This window comes from Camelina sativa, chromosome 13, assembly GCF_030686135.1.
Source record: "Camelina sativa cultivar CO46 ecotype springtype chromosome 13, ASM3068613v1".
Taxonomy (NCBI): domain Eukaryota; kingdom Viridiplantae; phylum Streptophyta; class Magnoliopsida; order Brassicales; family Brassicaceae; genus Camelina; species Camelina sativa.
The window spans coordinates 678,875-701,934 of NC_141892.1; the positions used below are offsets into that span (position 1 = coordinate 678,875).

At 37.6% G+C, this 23,060-nt stretch overlaps 7 protein-coding genes and 1 non-coding gene across 11 annotated transcripts; 2 read left to right on the plus strand and 6 right to left on the minus strand.

Annotated features, from left to right (window-relative positions):
* Positions 1-322: 322 nt before the first annotated feature.
* On the minus strand, positions 323-2,379 carry LOC104734255 (dof zinc finger protein DOF5.1-like). Its single transcript, XM_010453783.2, has 2 exons — positions 2,086-2,379; positions 323-1,778 (listed from the first exon to the last, which is right to left on the minus strand). Exons 1-2 carry the CDS (start codon positions 2,137-2,139, stop codon positions 630-632), a joined length of 1,203 nt encoding a protein of 400 aa, XP_010452085.2. The 5' UTR covers positions 2,140-2,379; the 3' UTR covers positions 323-629.
* Positions 2,380-3,755: 1,376 nt separating this feature from the next.
* LOC104734256 (transcription factor-like protein DPA) lies at positions 3,756-6,649 on the minus strand. Of its 4 annotated transcripts, none has more exons than XM_010453786.3 (10): positions 6,531-6,649; positions 5,953-6,103; positions 5,784-5,845; positions 5,626-5,669; positions 5,371-5,442; positions 5,138-5,278; positions 4,967-5,035; positions 4,598-4,696; positions 4,414-4,484; positions 3,756-4,302 (listed from the first exon to the last, which is right to left on the minus strand). In XM_010453786.3, the coding sequence occupies exons 2-10, from the start codon at positions 6,069-6,071 to the stop codon at positions 4,101-4,103; spliced, it is 879 nt and encodes a 292-aa protein (XP_010452088.1). In that variant the 5' UTR covers positions 6,072-6,103; positions 6,531-6,649; the 3' UTR covers positions 3,756-4,100. The 4 variants fall into 4 exon arrangements, with proteins under 4 accessions (XP_010452088.1, XP_010452089.1, XP_010452087.1 ...); XM_010453787.3 differs by having other exon boundaries at positions 6,490-6,637; XM_010453785.2 differs by having other exon boundaries at positions 6,395-6,586.
* Positions 6,650-9,882: 3,233 nt separating this feature from the next.
* Positions 9,883-12,408, plus strand: LOC104734257 (uncharacterized). Its single transcript, XM_010453788.2, has one exon. It carries the CDS (start codon positions 10,687-10,689, stop codon positions 12,196-12,198), a length of 1,512 nt encoding a protein of 503 aa, XP_010452090.1. The 5' UTR covers positions 9,883-10,686; the 3' UTR covers positions 12,199-12,408.
* Positions 12,409-12,512: 104 nt separating this feature from the next.
* Positions 12,513-15,351, minus strand: LOC104737801 (heat shock 70 kDa protein 2-like). The gene is made up of 2 exons (XM_019234430.2): positions 14,814-15,351; positions 12,513-14,394 (listed from the first exon to the last, which is right to left on the minus strand). Exons 1-2 carry the CDS (start codon positions 15,025-15,027, stop codon positions 12,647-12,649), a joined length of 1,962 nt encoding a protein of 653 aa, XP_019089975.2. The 5' UTR covers positions 15,028-15,351; the 3' UTR covers positions 12,513-12,646.
* Positions 15,352-16,125: 774 nt separating this feature from the next.
* On the minus strand, positions 16,126-18,968 carry LOC104734259 (heat shock 70 kDa protein 1). Its single transcript, XM_010453791.3, has 2 exons — positions 18,393-18,968; positions 16,126-18,049 (listed from the first exon to the last, which is right to left on the minus strand). Exons 1-2 carry the CDS (start codon positions 18,604-18,606, stop codon positions 16,308-16,310), a joined length of 1,956 nt encoding a protein of 651 aa, XP_010452093.1. The 5' UTR covers positions 18,607-18,968; the 3' UTR covers positions 16,126-16,307.
* Positions 18,969-20,282: 1,314 nt separating this feature from the next.
* LOC104734260 (dolichyl-diphosphooligosaccharide--protein glycosyltransferase subunit 4B) lies at positions 20,283-20,571 on the minus strand. Its single transcript, XM_010453793.2, has one exon. It carries the CDS (start codon positions 20,569-20,571, stop codon positions 20,464-20,466), a length of 108 nt encoding a protein of 35 aa, XP_010452095.1. The 3' UTR covers positions 20,283-20,463.
* Positions 20,572-21,166: 595 nt separating this feature from the next.
* Positions 21,167-21,238, minus strand: TRNAH-GUG (transfer RNA histidin (anticodon GUG)). Its single transcript has one exon. It is a non-coding gene; the product is annotated as a tRNA-His (tRNA).
* Positions 21,239-21,313: 75 nt separating this feature from the next.
* On the plus strand, positions 21,314-23,035 carry LOC104734261 (uncharacterized). The gene is made up of 4 exons (XM_010453794.3): positions 21,314-21,735; positions 22,078-22,368; positions 22,460-22,636; positions 22,732-23,035. Exons 1-4 carry the CDS (start codon positions 21,550-21,552, stop codon positions 22,822-22,824), a joined length of 747 nt encoding a protein of 248 aa, XP_010452096.1. The 5' UTR covers positions 21,314-21,549; the 3' UTR covers positions 22,825-23,035.
* Positions 23,036-23,060: the final 25 nt, after the last annotated feature.

Consider the following 23,060-nt stretch of genomic DNA (forward strand, 5'->3'; position numbering starts at 1 on the left):
TAAAGGAAACATAAAATTCTTACAAGTCACCTGTACTAGAATTCTTATTAATGCGCTCAACCCTATCAGTATCCTTGTAACTAAGTTTATCGTAATGTGTGTGTATATATATATATATATATATATATATATATATATATATATATTTGTATTATCGTGAATTACATTTGCGACCAGAAATTTACGTACACCAACTTTAAATTCCATTTTAGTTTCGAGACATTTTAATTAACTAAATAAATGTGTCATACTTTGTCATGGTTATACGTAGCTGCTGCTACAGAAATACTTTGTTTTATGTACTGCATTGGAGTTGATCATGTATAAAACCCCATTCAGTATTATAAATAAGTAAAATATATTACTAGAACATACTACACGCATGTATGATTATATCTTCATACTAAAACATGAAAAATAAAAATTGCAATATAAAAACCCTAATTTAAACCTAAAAACACCAACCAGGATAATCCAAAAAAAAAAGGGACGACAGAAAACAAAAACCTAGTAGATCGATTGATGTACTAACTTCAAACCAAGTACATAAGATCATACTACACCCAACAAGAAATTAATAAGAGCATCATCATCATCACAATAGATTCCTCAGAGAGATGAGTAACTGATTATATATTACTAGTAGAAGAAGAACTGAAATTATTAGAGACGTCACTCCACGAACTAGTTGCCGCAGCTGCCGTGGGTGCTGCAGCAGCGCCATGAATATTCCAAAGCTGTTGTTCGTTTCCAAAAAGCTGTCTAGACAAGTTGAGTTGATTGTTACTATCTTCCATTTTCACTGAAGCTAATTGCGAGGCGGTGGCTGTAACCATAGCTGATGAAGCAGAAGACGAAGAGGAGATAAGGTTATGGAAAATGTTCTTAGGTCGGTACTGACCCGACCCGGTAACTAAACCATAACCCGGATTTTGCTGCTCCATTTGCTGTTGATGATCAAACGGGTCTAAGCCACCTAAAGGAAGTTGGTTTGTTGCTGGGAATCTCCACTGGTCAAAACCGGTCAAAAGAGCCGCCGCTCCTCCGCTTCCGCCGCTGCTTCCACCGCCTATATGGTAAGAAGGAGCTGACACGGCACCGTATTGTAAGGTGAAGTTGTCAGTGAAGTCTAGAGGAGGCATGAGCTTGAGAGGAGGCAAAGAAGATCCAAGTCCAAGTATGTTGTTGTTGTTATGATCATGTCCGGGGATTAGTCCTGCGTTGTAAGAAGACAGCAACGAGCTCAGAGATGATGAAGAAGACGGTGGTCCCATCTGATTGTTAGCCATGGCTCGGTGGTGGTATTGTTCGTTGCTTGTGGTGCTGTCTTGTGACTTGCTATTACCGCTACTGCTGCTACCGCCACCTCCACCGCTGCTGTTTTTGGTTCTTTTGTTTCTACGACAACCGCCACCGACGGGAACGCTCCTTAGAGCACCGCCACGTGTCCAGTAACGACGGCATGACTTACAAAAGTGGCGAGGTTGAGTGAGACTGTAGTTGTTGAAGTAACAGAATTTGGTGTTGGTTGAGTCACATCTTGGACACTTCAAGGCAGTTTCAGGCAGTGGTATGTTGGCTAGCCTTGCCCTTTCCGCCATCGAACCTGGCCGGATTAACCCACTAGGTCCACCGGGACCACCGGCTCCACCGTTACCGTTGTTGTGGTGAAGCTGTGGAGGCGTTTGTTGCTGTTGCGGTGGGAGGGGGTGGTGAGGGAGAAACTGCTGGTTGATGTTGTTTCCCGTGAATCCAACGGTGGTTGTGATTGGTTGATGCTAAAGAGAGCAAAAAATGATTCAAAAACAACGCAAAAAGTTGTAGAATTTGTGAAAAAAATTAATAAAGAAGGGGAAGAAAGAATTAATTTTATGAGTATATTCAAATTCAACCACAAAATATACAAAGATTAAAAGTGACAAAAGGAACAAGAATATTATTATCCTCTTTTCTTGTTTGTTTAATCTTCTCTTTATGTCATTAAAAAGAATGATTCTTGAGTCCCCTCATAAATTATAAAACCACCAAACCCAACAAAACCCATTAAGAAATAAAAAAAAGAAGAGACCGGATTCAAGAACTTACTTGTTGTTGCCAGTTTGACGAATCAGGATAAGTAGGAAATGAAGAAAAAACCATATTTGATCTTTCTTCTTGGATGATATTTCTCTCTTTAGTTTTTTTTTTATGGTTTTGTTTTTGAGCAAATAAAGGAATTAAAGCTTTTTTGTTTTGGTGAAGGCTTATATGAGAGAAAAGAAGAGGAGAGGAGAGCTAGAGAAGGATAGAGAGAGAAGGCAAAGGTAAAGGAAGAACCTTTATTCATATATATACATACCCACATATGTATATATATATAGGAATATGTTTGAGTATTATATTGATTATTTTATAGATGAATAAAAAATATAAGATTTGAGTGTGTCCACAGTGTTATTGCAAGGCTCTTTTTGTTTTATATATTATATACAAATTTGCTTAGGGTTTTGGGAAGGTGGAGGAGAGAGTGAGTATGTTCAATTGCTTAACTCATAAGTTTCTTTCTGATTCTCTCTTTCTGTCAATACTGCTATCTGTACTGTGTGTGCTAATTATAAATATATATATATATATATATATGTATATATATATATATATATATATATTAAAAAAGTACTAAGCTTGACTGGTTGTGTTTTTCAAAAATCAAAGTCGGTAAAATTCATAACAATTTAAATACATAAAAAGATACCACACTAAGAATGATAAATATTGATGTTTGTCATGAACTTTAGAAACATTTTATTACCATGCAAAATATCAAATACAAAATAAAAGATGATAAACGTACGTAAGAGTTGGGTATAGGTGAAGTTAGTATTCAAGAAAAAAACTGCAGTTGTTATATCTTAGTTCTTGTATAAGAAAATTAGAGCTGACACTAGCTAGTGCTTTTATATATGGATTATATCAGCTAAATTTTTCATTATTTTCATTTAAGTAAAAGAAATGATGTTATTTTATGTTTTGGATCCGCCACTGCAGCTAAGTTATATATGCATTTAATTGTGTTATATTACGTGTATATATACCTCAGCTTTAATTAATTAAGTAATTAAACACTTATCTTGAATACATTAATCGGCAGTAATATCAGTAAAGAAAGAGCTCTCTTTAGTGATGTGATGATGTCGGGGACGATTTTGTAGATTTCGAAATGTGTAGATTTACTGAACAAAGGATAAACAAAATGTGAAATATAAAGTCAAACATATTGACGCATAATGAAAAATAAAAAGAGAAAAACGTAAATCATATCAAGAAATTAACCGTCAGCCAACAAACTTGAAAACATATGAGACCAAGCTAGAAAAGAAATATCAACGAAAATGATTGATCACAATTTCACATACTTAACGATGAATCTTAACAAGATGAGGTTCCACTTCTTTCAAAATACGAATTAAACATAAAGGAGAGGTTGGACTAAATGGAACAACACTAATTACTCGTAATATATTTAAAAAAATGATTAAAAATTGTTAGAGATGAGTTGATTAAGTTGAAATACAGGAAAATTTAAAAATGTATATAAAGTAAATTAATTAAAACAGTCCAACATTCTTCCGAAGTGTCCCCAACTTGTTTTGCTTTTCTTTCCCTCGAACCGCCGCGATGTCTTTTTTCTTTTGCATGGGAATTGGAATTTTAGATTTTTCGTAGTACACGCGCGTAATTTGAACACCTAACTTAACTATATAAATCGCCTAACGCTATTTCGGGAACCGGACCTAACCGGAAACTTAAATTGTTTAGTGTTTTAGTTACATACAGTACAGTAAACCAGATAGCCAAGGTTTAATTCGGCTACGTTTGGTTTAATTCAATAATCCCAGATAAAAGTAAACCGACTCGGTTTCTGGTGAGATATTACACGAAAGTTCCAATAAAAAGGAAAATTGGATAAACAAACATTTGTTGGCCTATGAATTTGTCATTTTACAGTCTCTCCCAGTTGAACATTAAACCAGATGTATAATTTTATAGTATACCAATTAGATCATCACTTGCTCTTCTTCTTCTTCTTGGAGACTTTGGGAATAGAATCTCAGTTTTCTTGGTCAGCGAGTATCAATGGATCCCGAGTTCCAGCAAACCGGGCCTGAGGTTCCAGAAGCAATGCAAGAACTGGAGGAAGAATGAGCAGAGCTGTGTTGAGATTGCTGCTGTGTAGATGATGAAGAAGAAACTCTGTTTTGTTGTTGCTTTTGTTCTTGCATCAGTTTTAAAATGTAAGCATCGTCATGCACCGAGAAAGGTGTGCTGCTCACAACAAAGTCAAGGGGAAAGAAACAAAGAGAAGATTTCAATTCCGGATTTAAGACATGACAAAACTGATTTTGATTTTGATTGAATAGAAATGTTGTTTACTACCTATTGAAGTCGAGGTGTACAAGTTGCATATCTTCAGAAATCTCGATTTCCACTACTGCGTGAGGATTTGTCTATAGAGAGATTTTGAGATGGAGACAGATAAAGATATGGAAAACATGAAAAAGAAACTAAGGAAGACAAGAGACTAAACATGAAACTAAGGAAGACAAGGGATTCAAAGTACCTCAAGTAGAATGAATGGTAAAGTAAATCCTTCTGCTGGGCCTTGAGTCTTCACAACCATCTCCTGATTTCTCGACATAAGACTTTCAAGACTTGAGACCTGAAGACGACAGGATTTGGGACAGCATATAAACAAAACGTAGAAAGACCATTATCATTTCATTAAGACAACATCAAATGATTCAAACACGAAGTAGATATGTGGTTACTACAAAATGCTAAATTCAAAGTAAATAGATGCTTACAAATTCTAGAATACCTGCCAAATCAACAATTTTTCTCATATCTAGCAATGCGTAACAAGATTTTGAATTGTAAGCCTTGCATAAAGATTTCCATCAACATTTAAAAAAGAACGAAAGAGAATCACCTTTTCTCTCAACTCTTTAAGAAAAGCAGCCTTCTTTTGCACACTATTCATTACTTTATTCCGATCCATCTGCAATACGAGCATTCGATATCCAAAACGAATAGTAAATAAGACGATCAAGAGAGCAATAAAACAGAAGAAAATCCAAAAGGGCAAGCTTGGAAGCTGAACCTTGACTTCTTCCACATCCTTTTTGCAGGTAATAGGAAGTCCTTTCCACCGGATTTCCTTTTTATCCCTGGCGATAATATCCAAGGCCATGAACACATTGAGTGCATCATAGACTCTCCGCCTTATGTTCTTCTCATTATACTAATTGAACAATAAGAGAATGCTGTTATAACTAACTTTTGTAATTTCAATAACTCAAGACAGATAAATATCAGCTTGCCATCTCGCAATACCTCATTTTCATTCAAAGGCTTCTCAGCGTTTTGCTTGATTGTGGCAAAATCTGAAATGATCTCGTCCGCAACCTGAAATCACAAGAGCCACAGTCTCAAACATAGTTATCTACATTTTCTAACACAATGTCGCTATAGAAGAGCAAAGCTTCTTGAAGTGAATACTTAAAAGATCAATTGTAATGCATACTAAAATGAAAACTTTCAAGACCAAAACAAATCTTTAGCTAATTCAATGGAGAAAGAGAGTTTTACCTCTTTGTATGTAGTTATCTTCTTGGCTTCCAACTTCTGACAAACTGAGTAAAATCCACATGAAAGTGAAGTCGATCAAAACCACATTCAACTCACCAATACAATACTTAAAGGTGCTTTTTTTTTTTGCAGTAAAGGAAAGAGAGAAATCAACTGACCCATAACACTGAATTGACGAAGCCCACCTCCAGCAGTTCTTGATTGCCCTTTCTTCTCTGATCTTTTTACACCACAAGACAGATCCAATGAAAGACATTATAAGCTCAAACTCAAAAAAAGAAGAAGAAACTTGTGTGTTGAGTAGTACAAATAATAACAGAGACTGACCCAATTTCAGAATCATCATCAACAATCAACTTCCTTCTAACAGGAGTTTTCTCCAAGCTCACTGAAGGATGTTGTCTCTGCTTCTCTGGTGTCACAAACAATTCCATCTCCATACTCATAATCTACTACACAAATCCACCTTCTCCTCCTTCTGCACACATTATTTTTTTTAAACAATTAATTTCATATTAGCTCTTCTTGACTCAAATCAATTGTTGACTAAAAAACGAGCACACAATCTAGAAGAAAAAAAACCCTAAAATTTGATTATTATCTGTGAAGCTCCAATTTCAAACCCAACAATCAAAAAGCTAAACAAAAAATTATGAAATGGGTATCAACCAGTTCGATGAGATCTAGCGTATAACCCTAGTGATACACAGATATATAAACCCAAAGCTCGAAATCTGTTCAAAAGACGAAATCAGTTTCAAAGACGAACCCACACAGTGATCCTCCAATGGCGGAGAATTAAAAAAAAAAAAAAAAAAAAAGAGAAGATGAGATTTGCTAGGGTTTTTTTATTTAGTTTATTACTCTTATGCGAACAAGAAGAAACAAATAGGAGATGAAATTACTGAGCAAGAGTTCCCGCTATAAACAACAACACACACACTGTTCTCCATAGCAGCCCATCTCCTCAAAAGCCATAAGGCTCAACAAAAAACACGCACGCACTCCCTGTGTTCGAACCCAACCGCAACGGCGTCGTTTTTTTGCTCTTTCGCGGGGATTTAAATGGGCCTTTGTTACCCATTGGGCTTATATGCTTTAAAACCAAGACACGTATAAATAATAAAATTCTATCTGTCTGTCTCTGACGTTGATAATTAATTGTGTCCGTGTATTCGATCCAATTGTTATTAACAAAAAAAAAACAAAATAATAATATTAAGTTCACTGAATCTTGAAAAAATGTTTGGTACGTTTGCATTTAGGTTATTATTGACTAACATTATCGCTTATAAAGTTTTTTTTTTCTTTGATTTTTTCGTCTTATAAGACATGGTCCGTATCATCAACTTGTAACTATAAAAAAGTAATCTTCATACTTTTTTTATATTTCTTTTCCCCAAAGATGCATATATAGTTCACACACGTTAGTGCTTCAACGTGTGAGATAGTTTTTTTTTTTTTTTTTTTTTTTTTGTTGAAACTAACGTGTGAGATAGTTGCGTTGCACTGTAATCAAAGAAAATAGTCAGTCCTTTTTTTTTATTTATATTAGATAAAGAAATATTGAAATAAATAGTTATGAAGAATTTTGGAATATTTTTGGATTTATCTATGTCATTTTCGTGCATTTATATGAAATCGTCGGTTAAATCTGCATGTTAACACAATAATTGTAGTACTTTGGGTTAAATTGTGTTATTCGAATTGTTAATCAACTAAAACGTTCGACAATTTTTCTAAAAAGGATATGTTACCATACCACTAGGCACTTGCCACCTGTTCTCTATCATTGGTGGATGAGTTTGCATTTTGTTCTCTACGAATATTGATTAAAACTATTTTGCATTTTTAATATAGTTAAGAGTATGTACAAACCTTTTGATTCAGTGATTGACCAAGTTCAAGTCCTTTTACACTAGGTACTGGTTTCAATTCCACAGATTATGAATCTTTTTTTTTTTCGTCTAAATGATTTCCAAATATTAATACTGAAAATTTCAAACTTTACAAAAAGGATCCAAAACAATCATCAACAAGGAGCCAAAGCCACAGATCTTTTCACCAAAACATTATTTTTATATTAGAGAACGTCAAATGTCTAACCGTAAAATTGATTTGCATTAACTCTGAACCAATCTGAATCTAAACTCCACAAAACCAGGAGTCAACACCACAAAACCTATCATACCGGTCTGGAGTTTGGACTAATCTCAGTCCATCATAATGATATCTATCAATCATAACCCATATGTACTATCACAAGATGTTATAAAAATTATAACAATATATATCTTCAAATTTTCATAACATAATGATATCTATCAATCATAACAATATATATAGAGATCCCATATATATATATATCTTCAAATTTGATTTGTTTACTTTGATGTTACTGTGTGTTGTCAGGCACACACAAAGATCATTTTTTTTTAAAAGTCATTATAGTCTTATAGACTAATAAGTAGTGTAATTTATTTAAATGTTTGTTTGCTGTTTGTTTATCTGTCGTTGTTTTTGGAGATGAGAGGTGGCAACTCCCAATATCTTTTGGGGGTCATCTTCGATGTCCTCTCAGATCTCAATTATTGAGTTTTTAAAAGTCATGTTTGATTCTTTCTACTCTTTTTGGGTCCATTTTATTTGTTGTTGTTGTCAACTTCCGTTCATATCTAATATAGTATTATTCTCTAATGTTCAAGGTGTCCCTTGAGAACCCGAACATGCGATAAACAAAATTATATTACCGTCTAATATGGTTTGCATTTTTAATCAGTCCAGTCGTCTTTTTTTCTTTAACATCTGTATTCCAGTAGTTCAATGTGTCAACTACGAAAACAAATCGAGTTACGAATGTAGCCTATTTTATGGAAAATTAGGAACATTATCTCAATTTTTATAAATTTAATGGGTGCAACCATATAAATATAGTCAAATTTTGTATTCTTCTAACATTTCACCATTTTAAATGAAACAAAATGCAAAAAAATTGAAATGTTGACATAGTCAAAAGAAATTGTTCGTCTACATTCAAGATGAGCGATTTGAACAAATATATACACCTAGTATGTATCAATAACATGTATTGCATAAGTTTACATCTGGATAGCAACACATCGATTATACACTACAAAAACCTACATATCATAGTCAATTTGTAGCATTTACTTATATAGTTTCGTATTTTGAGATATAACCTGACATGGGTATAAATACATCAATACGCTACATGATACTCATAAATTGACTCAAAATGCATTAAAGAAAAAATGATTAAAGATATGTTATCCTCGTAGTTATCCTCAAACCCTTTCTTTGATTCGGTTGTTTTAGAATTTATAATGCACTTAGGTAGTCAACAAAGCTGGATTAATTAATTAAACTCGTAGGCCGTTGGATACTAACACTGATGATGACGCATAGTCCTATTCTAGTGGATAAATAATTATATATAAATAATAATAATAATTTGTTACACTCACTGGGGGGCACAATAATGCAATTTGTCACTAAAATTGATTTAAATAACATTTTTATAACTCGTAATCATATCACTCAACTAATCACCAAACAATGTCTCCACTTAGACTACAGCATTTGGTTTTCGACAATCCCTAGCACAAACAAAGCTACCCGACGATATACATTACAAAGCATACACTTCTTCATGATTATGATGTGATAAAACCTTTTCTACCAAAATGCATCGCTAACTAAAAAACTCATATACACTATTCCCTCAGTTTTATATTACTTGTCATTTTAGTCAATTTCACACATATTAAGAAAACAATTAAATTTTCTATTTTATTTCTCATTAATACACTATTTCATTTGATATAAGTAATTAATAATCTAAAAATTAGGGGTAAAATTGAAAATTAATACATAAAATTGCATCGTAAATACAAAACGACAAGTAATAAAAAACAAAAAATTATTTCTAAAATGACAAGTAAAAATAAACAGAGGAGTACTATACATATAAAATTCAGTGACCCACATTAAACAAGTCACATCATCATAATTATAATTGGTACCTAAGATATCAAACTATGCAATATTTATTTAATTATTGCAAGCTTTTCAAATTATTTATTTTAAATTATAAAATTTGCTAACCGGTTTTGATTATTACAAATTGTTTATGTTGATAAGCACATGTAACACCACGATAAGCACGCATAAAAATTGAAAGAGAGAAGAGGAGAAAATAAAGAAAAAAAGAAACATTTGTTTAATTTATATATAGATGAACCTACAAATAAAATAAGTAGATGGAGAGAGAGTGGGGGATCAGGTGGTATCTAGTTCAGGCTCGTTCTCTCTCTCTCTTTCTTTGGCTTTGGCTATCTCATTCACTCACCCACGAACCTTCCCTCTTAACCAATCTTCTTCTTACATAAACACCTCTCATTCCCACCGTTTCCAAAAGAGAAAACTTTCCACACCAAAAGAAAAAGAAAAAACAGAAACAGAAACAGAACACACACACAAGTTTTGTTCAATCTTTGAGGTAAAGATTGGATTTTTTGAAAATATTTGTCGTGAATGAAATGGGGGAGCTTTTGTTGTCTCGTCTACTATTGAATCAGTCAACCTCATCCATTGTTGCTTATCTCAAAAGGTATTTTCTTAGAGGTTCTTCTTCTTCTTAAAAAAGTTAAGTTTGGGGGTGCTCTGGTACTTTGAATGTAATTTGTAGCAAAAAAGGAAAGACTTTTCTGATTATAATTTCGATATGTATACTTCTCGGATGGGTTTGAGTCGGAGTTTCCCGCCGCTTTTTGGGGGATTTCGGGAACTTCTAGGGTTAGGGTTGGATATTGTGTTTCTCTAGCAGTCTTCTCTCCTTTCTTGAGACTAAAAGAAGTCTTTTTAATTGTTTTTTTTGGGTTCCTGGGAATTGAGATTTGGGATCTTAATCAACATGTGGGTTAATTGGGAGATCTGGGATTTGGGAGATCTTGTGAAGGATTGAAAAAAAAGAAAAAGCTTTATTATAGATTTAAGAATGGACAAGAAGTGAAGAAGGTGGAAGTTTTGTTTTTGTGTGAAATGAAAGGTTCTTCTATTCTTACTGTTTTGTCAATGGAGAACCATCATCCTTCAACGCTCTTATCTATGGATTCTAGTGGTTCGTCTCATGAGGAACTTGATCTGGAGATGAACAATGGTAATAGGCAAATCACTCTTTACAATCCACCAGACATCAATCTGCCTTTGTCTGTAGGACGTAGCTCTCCTTCTTGGAACTTGGATTCTTGTGATAACATTTTGGATGTTGGTCTTAGCTCCCATGTCTACGAGACCGAGACTTTTCTCAATGTGGTTCCCAGCAAAGTCGCCAAGAAATGCTTGAAACGGGGTGATAGTATGTGGGGAGCTTGGTTTTTCTTTAGCTTCTACTTCAGACCTGCGTTGAATGAGAAATCAAAGTCTAAGGTCATTAGGGAAGCTAGTAATGGAGGAGGAGGATGTTTTACTGGGTTTGATAAATCTGATCTCAAGCTTGATGTGTTTCTTGTTCAGCATGATATGGAGAACATGTATATGTGGGCTTTTAAGGATAAACCCGAGAATGCTCTCGGGAAAATGCAGTTGAGAAGCTATATGAATGGGCATTCTCGTCAGGGCGAGCGTCCGTTTCCCTTTAGCGCTGAGAAAGGGTTTGCTCGGTCTCACCGAATGCAGAGGAAGCATTACAGGGGACTCTCTAATCCTCAGTGTCTTCACGGTATAGAGTTTGTGCCTTCGCCGAGTTTGTTGTGTGTCAGTGAAGAAGATAAGAAGAGATGGATGGAGCTGACGGGTCGAGATTTGAAGTTCACTATTCCTCCTGATGCTAGTGATTTTGGTTCATGGAGAAATCTTCCCAACACGGATATCGAGCTTGAGAGACCGCCTCATGTTACAAAACAGGCAACAAACAACGCCAAGAAGATTCTCAATGGCTCGGGGTTACATTTGACAAGTAACGCGTCTTTCAGTAGCAACGGGGACTCTTCTGATCAATCTCCAGGAGGAGTCAACAACAAGAAGAGAAAAGAGTTTTTATCTCCGGGAAGCAGTGAAGAAGAATGTTGTTTGACTGTTAACAACATTGAGACTCACCATGCCAAGGACCCGCCCAGTTGGGTGAACGACTTCACTGGAGTGATGAAGAACAGCTGCGGACCCGTGACAGCAGCAAAAACGGTGTACGAGGACGAAGAAGCTTATCTGGTTGTAATAACTCTACCGTTTGTGGATTTGAACACCGTCAAGGTTTCATGGAGGAACAGTATCACAAATGGTATCGTGAAGGTCACAGGAATGAGCACTTCGAGGGCTTCATATGTGAAGAGACGGAACCGGACTTTCAAGCTGGTTGATCAGACGGCTGAGCATTGTCCACCGGGTGAATTCATGAGGGAGATACAATTGCCAAATCGGATTCCAGAAGAAGCAAACATCGAAGCATATTTTGATGGGACTGGACCAGTTTTAGAGATTGTGGTTCCAAAACTGAGCGGAGTGGAGGAAGAACACGAGGTTAGAGTTTGTCTGCGGTCACACCACCTCGGATGAAAGATGCAACCTTGTTTTATGTGTTTGTAGAAGCATTTTGTTGTGTACAATGGGAAAATAAGCAAAAGCAGAAGCATAAGTGCTCTTTTCTTTTTCACTTTTATTTTTTTCTGCTTCGGTTGCAATATATATTTTATTCTTCAGAGCAAGTTGTATTTAACCATATATATTAATTTGATTACTAGTATACAAGTTTTTTTTTGTTTCCCATGTAAAGATTTCATTTTTATAGAGACAAAAAACTAGTTTTATCGTTTTGTCTACTGCTCAATCCCATTTATTGGTAGCCCTGTGAAGAATTCGACACAGATATGTATGTAACCAGTTATACCACTAAGCATTTTAAAGAGAAAGGGTCACCAAACAACAATAAACAGAGAGTTACTTGGCTCAAATAAAAAAGACAAATCACAAAAAAACGAACACAAAACGATGACTAAGAAACAACTTAGTCGACTTCCTCGATCTTGGGGCCAGCACCACCTGAGGCAGGAGGAGCATCTTCGTCCATAGCATGGGGACCTGGACCACCGGCTTCACCACCAGCTCCTCCTTGGTACATCTTAGCGATGATCGGATTACAAACACCCTCCAACTCCTTCATCTTGTCTTCAAACTCGTCAGCTTCAGCCAATTGGTTACCCTCGAGCCATTGGATTGCTTCGCCAATCGAGTCCTCTATCTTCTTCTTGTCTGCCGCGGGAAGTTTCTCACCGATCTTCTCATCACGGATGGTGTTCCTCAAGTTGTAAGCGTAGTTCTCAAGAGCGTTCTTGGCCTCGACCTTCTTCTTGTGCTCCTCGTCCTCAGACTTGTATTTCTCTGCTTCTTGAACCATCTTCTCGATCTCGTCCTTGGATAGACGACCCTTGTCGTTGGTGATGGTGATCTTGTTCTTCTGTCCGGTGGTCTTGTCCTCAGCAGATACGTTGAGGATACCATTTGCGTCAATGTCAAAGCAGACAGTGATCTGAGGCACACCACGTGGAGCCGGAGGGATTCCCGAGAGCTCGAATTTACCGAGAAGGTTGTTGTCCTTGGTTCTGGCTCTCTCACCTTCGAACACCTGGATCAACACGCCCGGCTGGTTGTCTGAGTAAGTGGAGAAGACCTGCTCCTTCTTGGTCGGGATGGTTGTGTTTCTCTGGATCAAAGTGGTCATGACACCACCAGCAGTTTCAAGACCGAGGGAGAGAGGAGTGACATCGAGCAAGAGAAGGTCTTGAACCTTTTCGTTTCCTTCACCGCTGAGAATAGCTCCCTGGACGGCTGCACCGTATGCAACAGCCTCGTCAGGGTTGATAGACTTGCAGAGCTCTTTACCATTGAAGAAATCTTGGAGAAGCTGTTGAACTTTGGGGATACGGGTGGAACCACCGACAAGAACAACTTCATGGACTGAGCTCTTGTCCATCTTAGCATCACGGAGACACTTCTCAACAGGCTCCATACACTTCCTGAAAAGATCCATGTTAAGCTCTTCGAATCTAGCACGGGTAATTGGAGCAAAGAGGTCAGCTCCTCCATAGAGAGAGTCAATCTCGATGGTCGTTTGCGCTGTGGAAGAAAGAGTTCTCTTTGCTCTCTCGCAAGCTGTTCTCAGCCTCCTAAGGGGTCTTGCGAGGCCAGTGATGTCCTGCTTGCTCTTCCTCTTAAACTCTTGAACAAAGTGGTTAACCATTCTGTTATCGAAATCTTCACCACCAAGATGAGTGTCTCCAGCAGTGGCCTTGACCTCAAAGATACCTTCTTCAATTGTAAGAAGAGAGACATCGAAAGTACCACCACCAAGATCAAAGATGAGAACGTTCTTCTCTCCAACGCTGGTGGCCTTCTTGTCAAGACCGTAGGCAATGGCAGCAGCAGTGGGCTCGTTGATGATACGCAGAACATTCAAACCAGCAATGACACCAGCATCCTTTGTGGCTTGACGCTGAGAGTCATTGAAGTAAGCAGGAACGGTGACCACAGCGTTCTTGATAGTGGTGCCAAGGTAAGCTTCACTAATCTCACGCATCTTAATGAGAACCATGGAAGAGATCTCCTCAGCGGAAAACTGTTTCTCTTCACCCTTGTAGTTGACTACGATCATTGGTTTCTCAGCAGTTCCTGAAGAGATGATGGTGAAAGGCCACAACTTCCTGTCGCTTTGGACAGATGCGTCACTGAATCTACGACCAATCAACCTCTTTGCATCTGTCAAAATTATACAAAACCAAAAATCAATAGACCGGACACACAAAAATCAAAATCAAAGTGAATCCTAACTTCAACAAATTCACAAGAAGTTCAAAATCATATAATAATTGTACCCAAAACAAAAAAAAAAACAAAAAAGAACATCATCATATAAACCCGAAAAATACGCAATTTAACTCCAACACGAAACAGCGAGAGAGAGATTTAAGAACAGAGTATGTAATAAGATGAGTTTACAAATCAATCAACTTAGACTAAAATTCTTTGGTCAGAGAAGATAAAGATCCTAACTTTTTAACAAATCCACAGGAATAGTATAACGCAAAGAAGTAATTTGACTCATCAAGCCCTAAAAATCATCCTCATACAAACCCTAAAAATTCGTAATTTAACTAAGATGAGAGTATACTACATACCGAAGACAGTGTTAACAGGGTTCATGGCGACCTGGTTCTTAGCTGCATCTCCGATCAGCCTCTCGGTGTCGGTGAAAGCAACGTAAGACGGCGTGGTCCGGTTACCTTGATCATTAGCAATGATCTCAACACGGTCGTGTTGCCACACTCCGACACAAGAGTAGGTGGTACCAAGATCTATACCGATCGCAGGACCTTCTCCTTTACCAGCCATTTTTATCGAGAAACAAAGAAAGATTTAGGTAAAGAGAAAAAGAGACGAAGAGTTTTCAGAGCACAGAAGAGAGCGAGGTTTTTTTAGGTTTGTGAAGAGAAGAGCATCGGAGCCTTTATATGGGTTGAGACTTATGTTTCCAGAATGTTCCTGTAATGTGGTATGAACCGTTAGATTAAGTTTGGGATTGATCCGACGGTTGTAAAGTGGTGGATAACTTTTTCCAAATCTTAAAGCTGATTTGTTCAAGGACAAGAAAAGGGAAAAAGTGATACTGTCCGAAAACGGAAAGGCGCGTGTGGAGAATTGGAAAAATGCTATAACGTTCATATATGAACGTCGGGTTATCAATTGCCACGTAAGATCTTGTGGCAGAGTTAGTGGGCCTATACGAGATTTTAAAAGCAGTTCATTGGCTGTGTGGGCCGTGTTGAGGCTATTCTTTTACTGATTGGGGGCCTACTTGACTGAGTGTAAAACATGAGTAGAAACAAAATTTTCCATAATGTACTGTCAAACCCGTGGTACTATAATTTTCCATTAAGTACTGTAAAACATGAGTAGAAACAAAATTTTCCATAAAGTACTATAATAATATAGAGGAAGTATCTAATTTTCAACCCGTGGTGAATAATGTTTATCAATCAGATTACACAATTAAATAGAGGATGTCTATTATTTTTGACCCGTACATAATAATGTTTCTATCTCTTACGCTATTACAGATACTTTCTTATGAAATTATCTGAAATTGTAAGATAAAAAATGCACATACATACATATATAATGTGTATCAGTTGCAAAATATCATGTATTGAATGCAGTTTTGTGCAACTCTTATATAAATGCAACTCTTTAGTTTACCACACTCTAAAAAGTTTGCATTTCTTTTGTTAGTAAAATCCATCATGGTAAAGTAAAAAAGCCCCTCGTTTAATCTTTGACGTTTGTATATCCAAAACCAGAATGTTTACTTAAGAGCATTACTTAAGAATCGAAGGGCCATGTTAAGCTAGAGAAATCATTACTATTCAAGTACGTATAAGGAAGGCGAATTAAGCGAGATTCTAATCCTAATTAAGAATAAACGAGAGAATATAGAGAACTTTTGATTTTATCCGAAGTCATAATAACTAGGCAAAAACAGACATTGTTCAAAAAAAACTAACCAAAAAACACCACAAAATAGGCTCCATTAAAAAAGCCGAACATAAAAAGTCTTTAAGCGATCAAATGTAAAAGATAGAGAGATAAAGAGAGAGAGGTCAAAGTCCAAAAGATTAGTCGACCTCCTCGATCTTAGGGCCAGCACCGCCTGAAGCAGGAGGAGCATCATCGTCCATTCCAGCGGCACCTGGACCACCGGCTTCACCACCAGCTCCTTGGTACATCTTGGCGATGATTGGGTTGCAGATGCTCTCCAACTCCTTCATCTTGTCTTCGAACTCATCTGCTTCAGCCAACTGGTTACCCTCGAGCCACTGAATCGCCTGCTCAATAGAGTCCTCGATCTTCTTCTTGTCGGCTGCGGGGAGCTTCTCACCGATCTTCTCATCCTGGATTGTGTTCCTCATGTTGTAAGCGTAGTTCTCAAGTGCATTCTTTGCCTCGACCTTCTTCTTGTGTTCCTCGTCCTCAGACTTGTACTTCTCTGCCTCTTGAACCATCTTCTCGATCTCATCCTTGGAGAGACGACCCTTGTCGTTGGTGATGGTGATCTTGTTCTTCTGTCCGGTGGTCTTGTCCTCAGCAGATACGTTGAGGATACCATTGGCATCGATGTCAAAGCAGACAGTGATCTGAGGGACACCACGAGGAGCAGGTGGGATTCCGGAGAGCTCGAATTTACCGAGAAGGTTGTTGTCCTTGGTTCTGGCTCTCTCACCTTCGTACACCTGGATCAACACACCGGGCTGGTTGTCAGAGTAGGTGGAGAAGACCTGCTCCTTCTTGGTTGGGATGGTTGTGTTTCTTGGGATCAAAGTGGTCATGACACCTCCGGCAGTTTCCAAACCAAGGGAGAGAGGAGTGACATCGAGCAACAGAAGATCTTGGACCTTCTCGTTACCTTCACCGCTGAGAATAGCTCCCTGGACGGCAGCACCGTAGGCAACAGCCTCATCGGGGTTGATAGACTTGCAAAGCTCTTTGCCGTTGAAGAAGTCCTGAAGCAATTGCTGAACCTTAGGGATACGGGTGGAACCACCAACAAGGACAACATCGTGAACAGTGCTCTTGTCCATCTTAGCATCACGTAGACACTTCTCAACTGGCTCCATACACTTCCTGAATAAATCCATGTTGAGCTCCTCAAATCTAGCACGGGTGATGGTGGAGTAGAAGTCAATTCCCTCGTAGAGAGAGTCGATCTCGATGGTGGTCTGAGCAGTGGAGGAAAGAGTCCTCTTCGCTCTCTCACATGAGGTTCTCAACCTCCTAAGAGCTCTTGGGTTACCGGTGATGTCCTTCTTGCTCTTCCTCTTGAACTCTTGAACGAAGTGGTTCACCATTCTGTTGTCAAAATCTTCTCCACCAAGATGGGTGTCACCAGCTGTTGCCTTGACCTCAAAGATACCTTCTTCAATGGTAAGAAGGGAGACATCAAAAGTACCACCACCAAGATCGAATATAAGAACGTTCTTCTCTCCAACGCTGGTAGCCTTCTTGTCAAGACCGTAGGCAATAGCTGCAGCTGTGGGCTCGTTGATGATTCTCATAACGTTCAAACCGGCAATAACTCCAGCATCCTTTGTAGCTTGACGCTGAGAGTCGTTGAAGTAGGCAGGAACTGTGACAACGGCGTTCTTGATAGAGACACCAAGGTAGGCCTCAGCAATCTCACGCATCTTAATGAGAACCATGGAAGAGATCTCCTCAGCAGCGAACTCCTTCTCTTCACCCTTGTAGTTGACGTAAATCATTGGCTTGTCGGCGGGTCCGGCCTGGATCTTGAATGGCCACAATTTCATGTCACTCTGGACAGAGCTGTCACTGAAACGACGACCGATCAATCTCTTGGCATCTGCAAAATCACAATAAAACAAACAAATTAAGTATACAGACTAATCAGTAAACAAAGCAATATAGATCTGAAACATAATCACTAAGCAATGAATAAAGATCTAACAACCCTAACAAATCCAAAAAGATAATAGCTATTAATAGTAATAAAACAAAACTTGTCGAGCTCAACGAACAAAATATACCTAGAGTAATTAATAAAAGATCTACTGATGAAACCCTAAATCCAGCATAGAAGATTATATTCCAGATCTCACTACAAAACAAGTATATATCTAACTAACACAAGACTACGATGAAGAGATCTAGATTTGAAGAATCAGAGAGACCAAAGAGATACGTACCAAAAACGGTGTTAACAGGGTTCATGGCGACCTGGTTCTTAGCGGCATCACCGATCAACCTCTCGGAGTCGGTGAAAGCTACGTAAGATGGAGTGGTTCTGTTTCCTTGATCATTAGCAATGATCTCAACACGGTCGTGTTGCCATACTCCGACGCAAGAGTAAGTAGTACCGAGATCGATACCGATTGCTGGACCTTCACCTTTACCCGACATTTTTTTAAAAAATCGGAAAACTACAGGAGATCTAAGAACAGAGACTGCGAACAAAAAGAATAGAGAACGAAGAAGACGATAGAGCGGCTAGGGTTTATTTTTAGTAAGAAACAAAGGGAGAAGCTATTTGTTTATATAGAGCCTTGGGTTGAGACTCGAGTTTGATCCGACGGTCAAGAATTGGTTATTGAGAGTTAAGATCTAAGGTGCCAGGCTGTTTTAAAAGTTTCGAGAATGTTCGATGGCTGTGAGGTAAAACCCTAATTTGTACACGTTGGCAATTTTTTTAGTATTTTGATTGGTTTGTGAGGTACCTTGAGAGCAAGTTGTGTGGGAGCTTATCTTCTCTCTCTTCCACGTGCGGGTTCGTTTATACATTGATCTTCCTAAATATGCGGATCATATTTTTTCCTTATTTGAATATGTTAATTACAGGAGTTCGGTGCGATATTTCCTTATCTTTTGCTAACATCATTTTCCTTTTCTTTTTCTTTACCAAAAAAAAAAATAAAAAAGCTTCATTGTTATATTTTTAAATATGTTAATATTCCAAAATCAATATTTTCTAGTATCCCGAATATATTTTACACTTTATCTTTTTAATGTGTGTAAAAAGCAATAATATACTAATTATATTTTTAATGGGAGCGTATTTTAAATTTCGCAAAGAATTTGGTAAAACATAATCTGATTGAGTTATATAAATGATCCGAGATTGAACCGCTTTTTTATGGTTAACAATGGGACGAATGTAATGGGCGGTTTTCAAACGACATATGTAATGGACGGTTCAAATAGGCATTGTTGTGGCTTTACTTCAAGCCAGCACTTCTCTTCTTCAAGCCAGTTCATGGGACAATCATCCAATCCCTGGTTCTTTGTTTTCTGAACAAAACTCTCGATAGCTCTGAGTTTTGTTACAGTAGACGAGAACCCTCTTATGCCACACTACAACAGGCTTTGCTTTAGGGTTCTTTCTCAAAGAAGACTCCCAAAAGGCACCAAAACTTATCCTAAAGTTCTAACTTACAAGGAGCCACATCCAATTGGTTACAACCAGAAAGCGTTCAAGGCTAATTTGAAGAGGTAAAATCTCAACCAACTCTCTACCAAGACTACAAAAAGAGAGAGCTATAGAAGTAACTATTTAACAAGACACTGAAGCATGAACATTCACCTAACAAGGAGCATGGAGACGCAAAGAAGTTTAGAACGAACATTCTTTCAACATGTACCCTAGGGTGGTGCACTAATAGATCGATGCAATAGACAATAAGTATCACAACAAAGGGTTTCAAACAACCTAATTATGAGAGTTAAAGGATGAAATGCGTATGTACTCAACATAATCGCAGGTAATCCTTCAGTGAGCATAGACTGTATAAACATCGTAAATGTGGATGCACATTAAGCTAGCGTGAAACAAGTTAAACCTGTAGTAAACCATTGATTATATGGAGAAGCTCATTTTAGCTTTGTAGCTTTAACAAATTACAAAGCTAATTAAGTCTGTTTTCTCAAATACCCGATTTTAAGAACCAGTCAAGACTGTGACACAAGAAAATCAAGCCAGAGAGACGACCTAAACCAATTGAGAAAACCGTGAGTATATGATATTCACTCGTGTATGCTCTAAACACAAAGGTTGCATACCAAAAACTTGCATGATGGAGCACTAGGGAAAAATTAGTCTTTTAACTCTTATATCAATCAAAAACCACATTGTCGAGATACATTGATTACTCATCTAGAGGCAAAACATCAAGCCCTATGGAATGATAAGGACAACATGTTGATTCTGGTCACATTTCTAAGTGTTTTGTAGAAGAAACCAACAAAAGATGAAACCTCAAAATATCATTCGAATTTTGGTTCGGCCACCACGAAATGGTATGCAATGACCATTATGAAGATGAAAATCCCCAGAAAATTGGCAAAGAAGCCTAGGTCTTGATCGTCAAACATCTGTAACACCAACCACATCAATTTAAAATATATGAGAGAAGCCATTGGTAATCAGAAATCACCAACACTTTTTAACATTCTATTTTATCTTCAAGACTACCAAATAGCTCACAATAATTAGGGTCATATAGCAGAATATATCCACAACACAAGATCGAGATTGAGCATTTTAAAAAACTTGATTGATCCGTTTTCGACAACACGAGATCGAGAATTCAAAATACAGTCATGAGAAAGGATCTGAATTATCAAAGACATCAACAATGGAACACCCCCAAAAAAAAAAAAAAGAGTGTCATCAGATCTCTCTACACTACGTCAAGCCTAAGATCCACAAAAATTCACGACAATCCCTATTTGAGGACAAGACCACAAAAACCAAAGTAAATCTCTGAATATTTTACCTTCGAGAGCGCAAACAACAGACTTGCTTCTTCGATTCTTCTCTTTCTCACTCTCGGACTCTACCAAGCAGATCGAAGAAGACTATCTGATTTAGATGGATGGAGGTTGACTCAAGACGTAGTCGTTTGGTACGATAACCAAACGCCGTCGTTTTATATCTTTCTTAGGGGAAAAAAAAGAAAAAAGAAAGTGTGGCTGCTGGGATTCGAGCCCAGGTCTCCACGGCCACAACGTGGAATTCTTACCACTAAACTACAGCCACTTTGTTGTCATATTACCAACTAAAATACTATTTATTGAGTAGTTAAAATTGTTTCGTCTTCATCTTTTCTTCTTCATCACTGTGTAATATACTTTAGCAATGGCTGGGAAATAGTTTCATATCCCCAGATTAAAACCTTCAGCAAATTCTCTCCCTTTCAAAATCACACAAGTTCCCTAATCGATCTGAACAAATTCTTTTATCAATAATCATCCCAGATCGAACTTCAGATTCTGGGGTTTTTCATCTTTTGTCAAAAAAAAAGTCAAATCCTTTGAGGGGGTTTTAGGATTATTGCTCTGCGTTACAAAATGTCTACAGGTGTTTGCGGTAAACGGGTCGGGTATGATGATTACTTCGGCTCTTCATCTTCCCCGACCAATAAGAGATCCAAATGGTCGACCTTTGGATCGCCGATCCGTTCTTATGAAACCGGCTCTGGATCCGACGACCCGGTTGCATCTTTGATCCATATGTTCCCTACCATGGATCCTGAGGTTCGTTTAATATAAGCGTGATAAAGTTTCCATTTTTTAGCCGATGAATAAATTGCTCTTTTCGTTTACTTAAAGTTCATCTTCCATGAAAAAGGTGTATTGTGCTGATTGGTGTGTACAGTGTTGAAACAAGTGTTCCTTTCATGAAATGAACTAGGTGACAGTTTTGTGTATCCATTTGAGGCATTGATTGGTTTGTCTTCAACTATCAAAGCTAATGGATTGTAGAGGCACTTGATGCAACATTAGTCAATGTTACTGTGTGCTATATGGAATGTGAGAAAGATGTTCTTGGACTTTGTTTCTTATGTAGTCTTTATTTATGGTGGGATTTTGAATTAGTTTGTCAGAGAGGTTCTGAGCAACAAGAACAATGTGTTTGAAGAGGCAAAAGAAAGTTTAAGCTCAATTTCCTTCAATGGCAATTTGGATAGAACAGACGCTAGTAGCTCCTTTGATGGTTCTGGGGGAAGTTGGAGGGATGAGGATATGGTTGACGGAGCTAAATGGGTCGATAGACTTGTATCCGAGATGTCAAAGGCGAAAAACATTGATGATATGAGGCAACGTGTTGTGGTGATCTTAGAAGCTGTAGAGAGAGTCATTAAGCATAACACCAATGCCTCAAAGAAGGTATAAAACTTTATTATGTATGACATTTGATAATGCTCAGTTTTTTCTAGGGCTTAGATGATAATAGAATAGAGCTCTCATTCTTCTGCAGCTTGAATATGCGTCATTAAAGGAAACTCTACAGAGTTTGATCAATGATAACCAAATCTTGAAACGGGCCATTGCGAGTCAACACCAGCGTAGCTCTGAAAACGAAGAGAAGGCCAAAGAAGTACATCATTTGAAAGGCGTGGTGGGGCAATACCAAGAACAGGTTCATAAGCTAGAGGTAACTATCGAACTATCAATCTTGTCGATCAATCAATCAATTAACAGTTAAACTGATTTTATTCTTTGTTTTCGTATGTGAAAATCAATGATCAGCTAAGCAACTACGCCTTGAAACTCCATCTTCAAAGGTCACAACAACAGCAACAAAGTTCTTTCTCAGGGAATCTGCCTCCAGACGTTTACTGAAACCAAAATGACTGTTTACTACATATATAAGCATAACTGTAACAGGGACGACTCATGAATCTTCTCTATCCGGTTCAGAAGTTTTCCAAGTCTTTTGAGTATATTTGTCTTCTTCTGAAACTGTATGTGAGAGTACGTATACGCTGGAGAATCTATCTCTAATTTTATGTTTACATTTGCCTAGTGTTTCTACTTTTGTGTGTTGACCAAACTTTGAGTTTGACATTGTTTTCCTG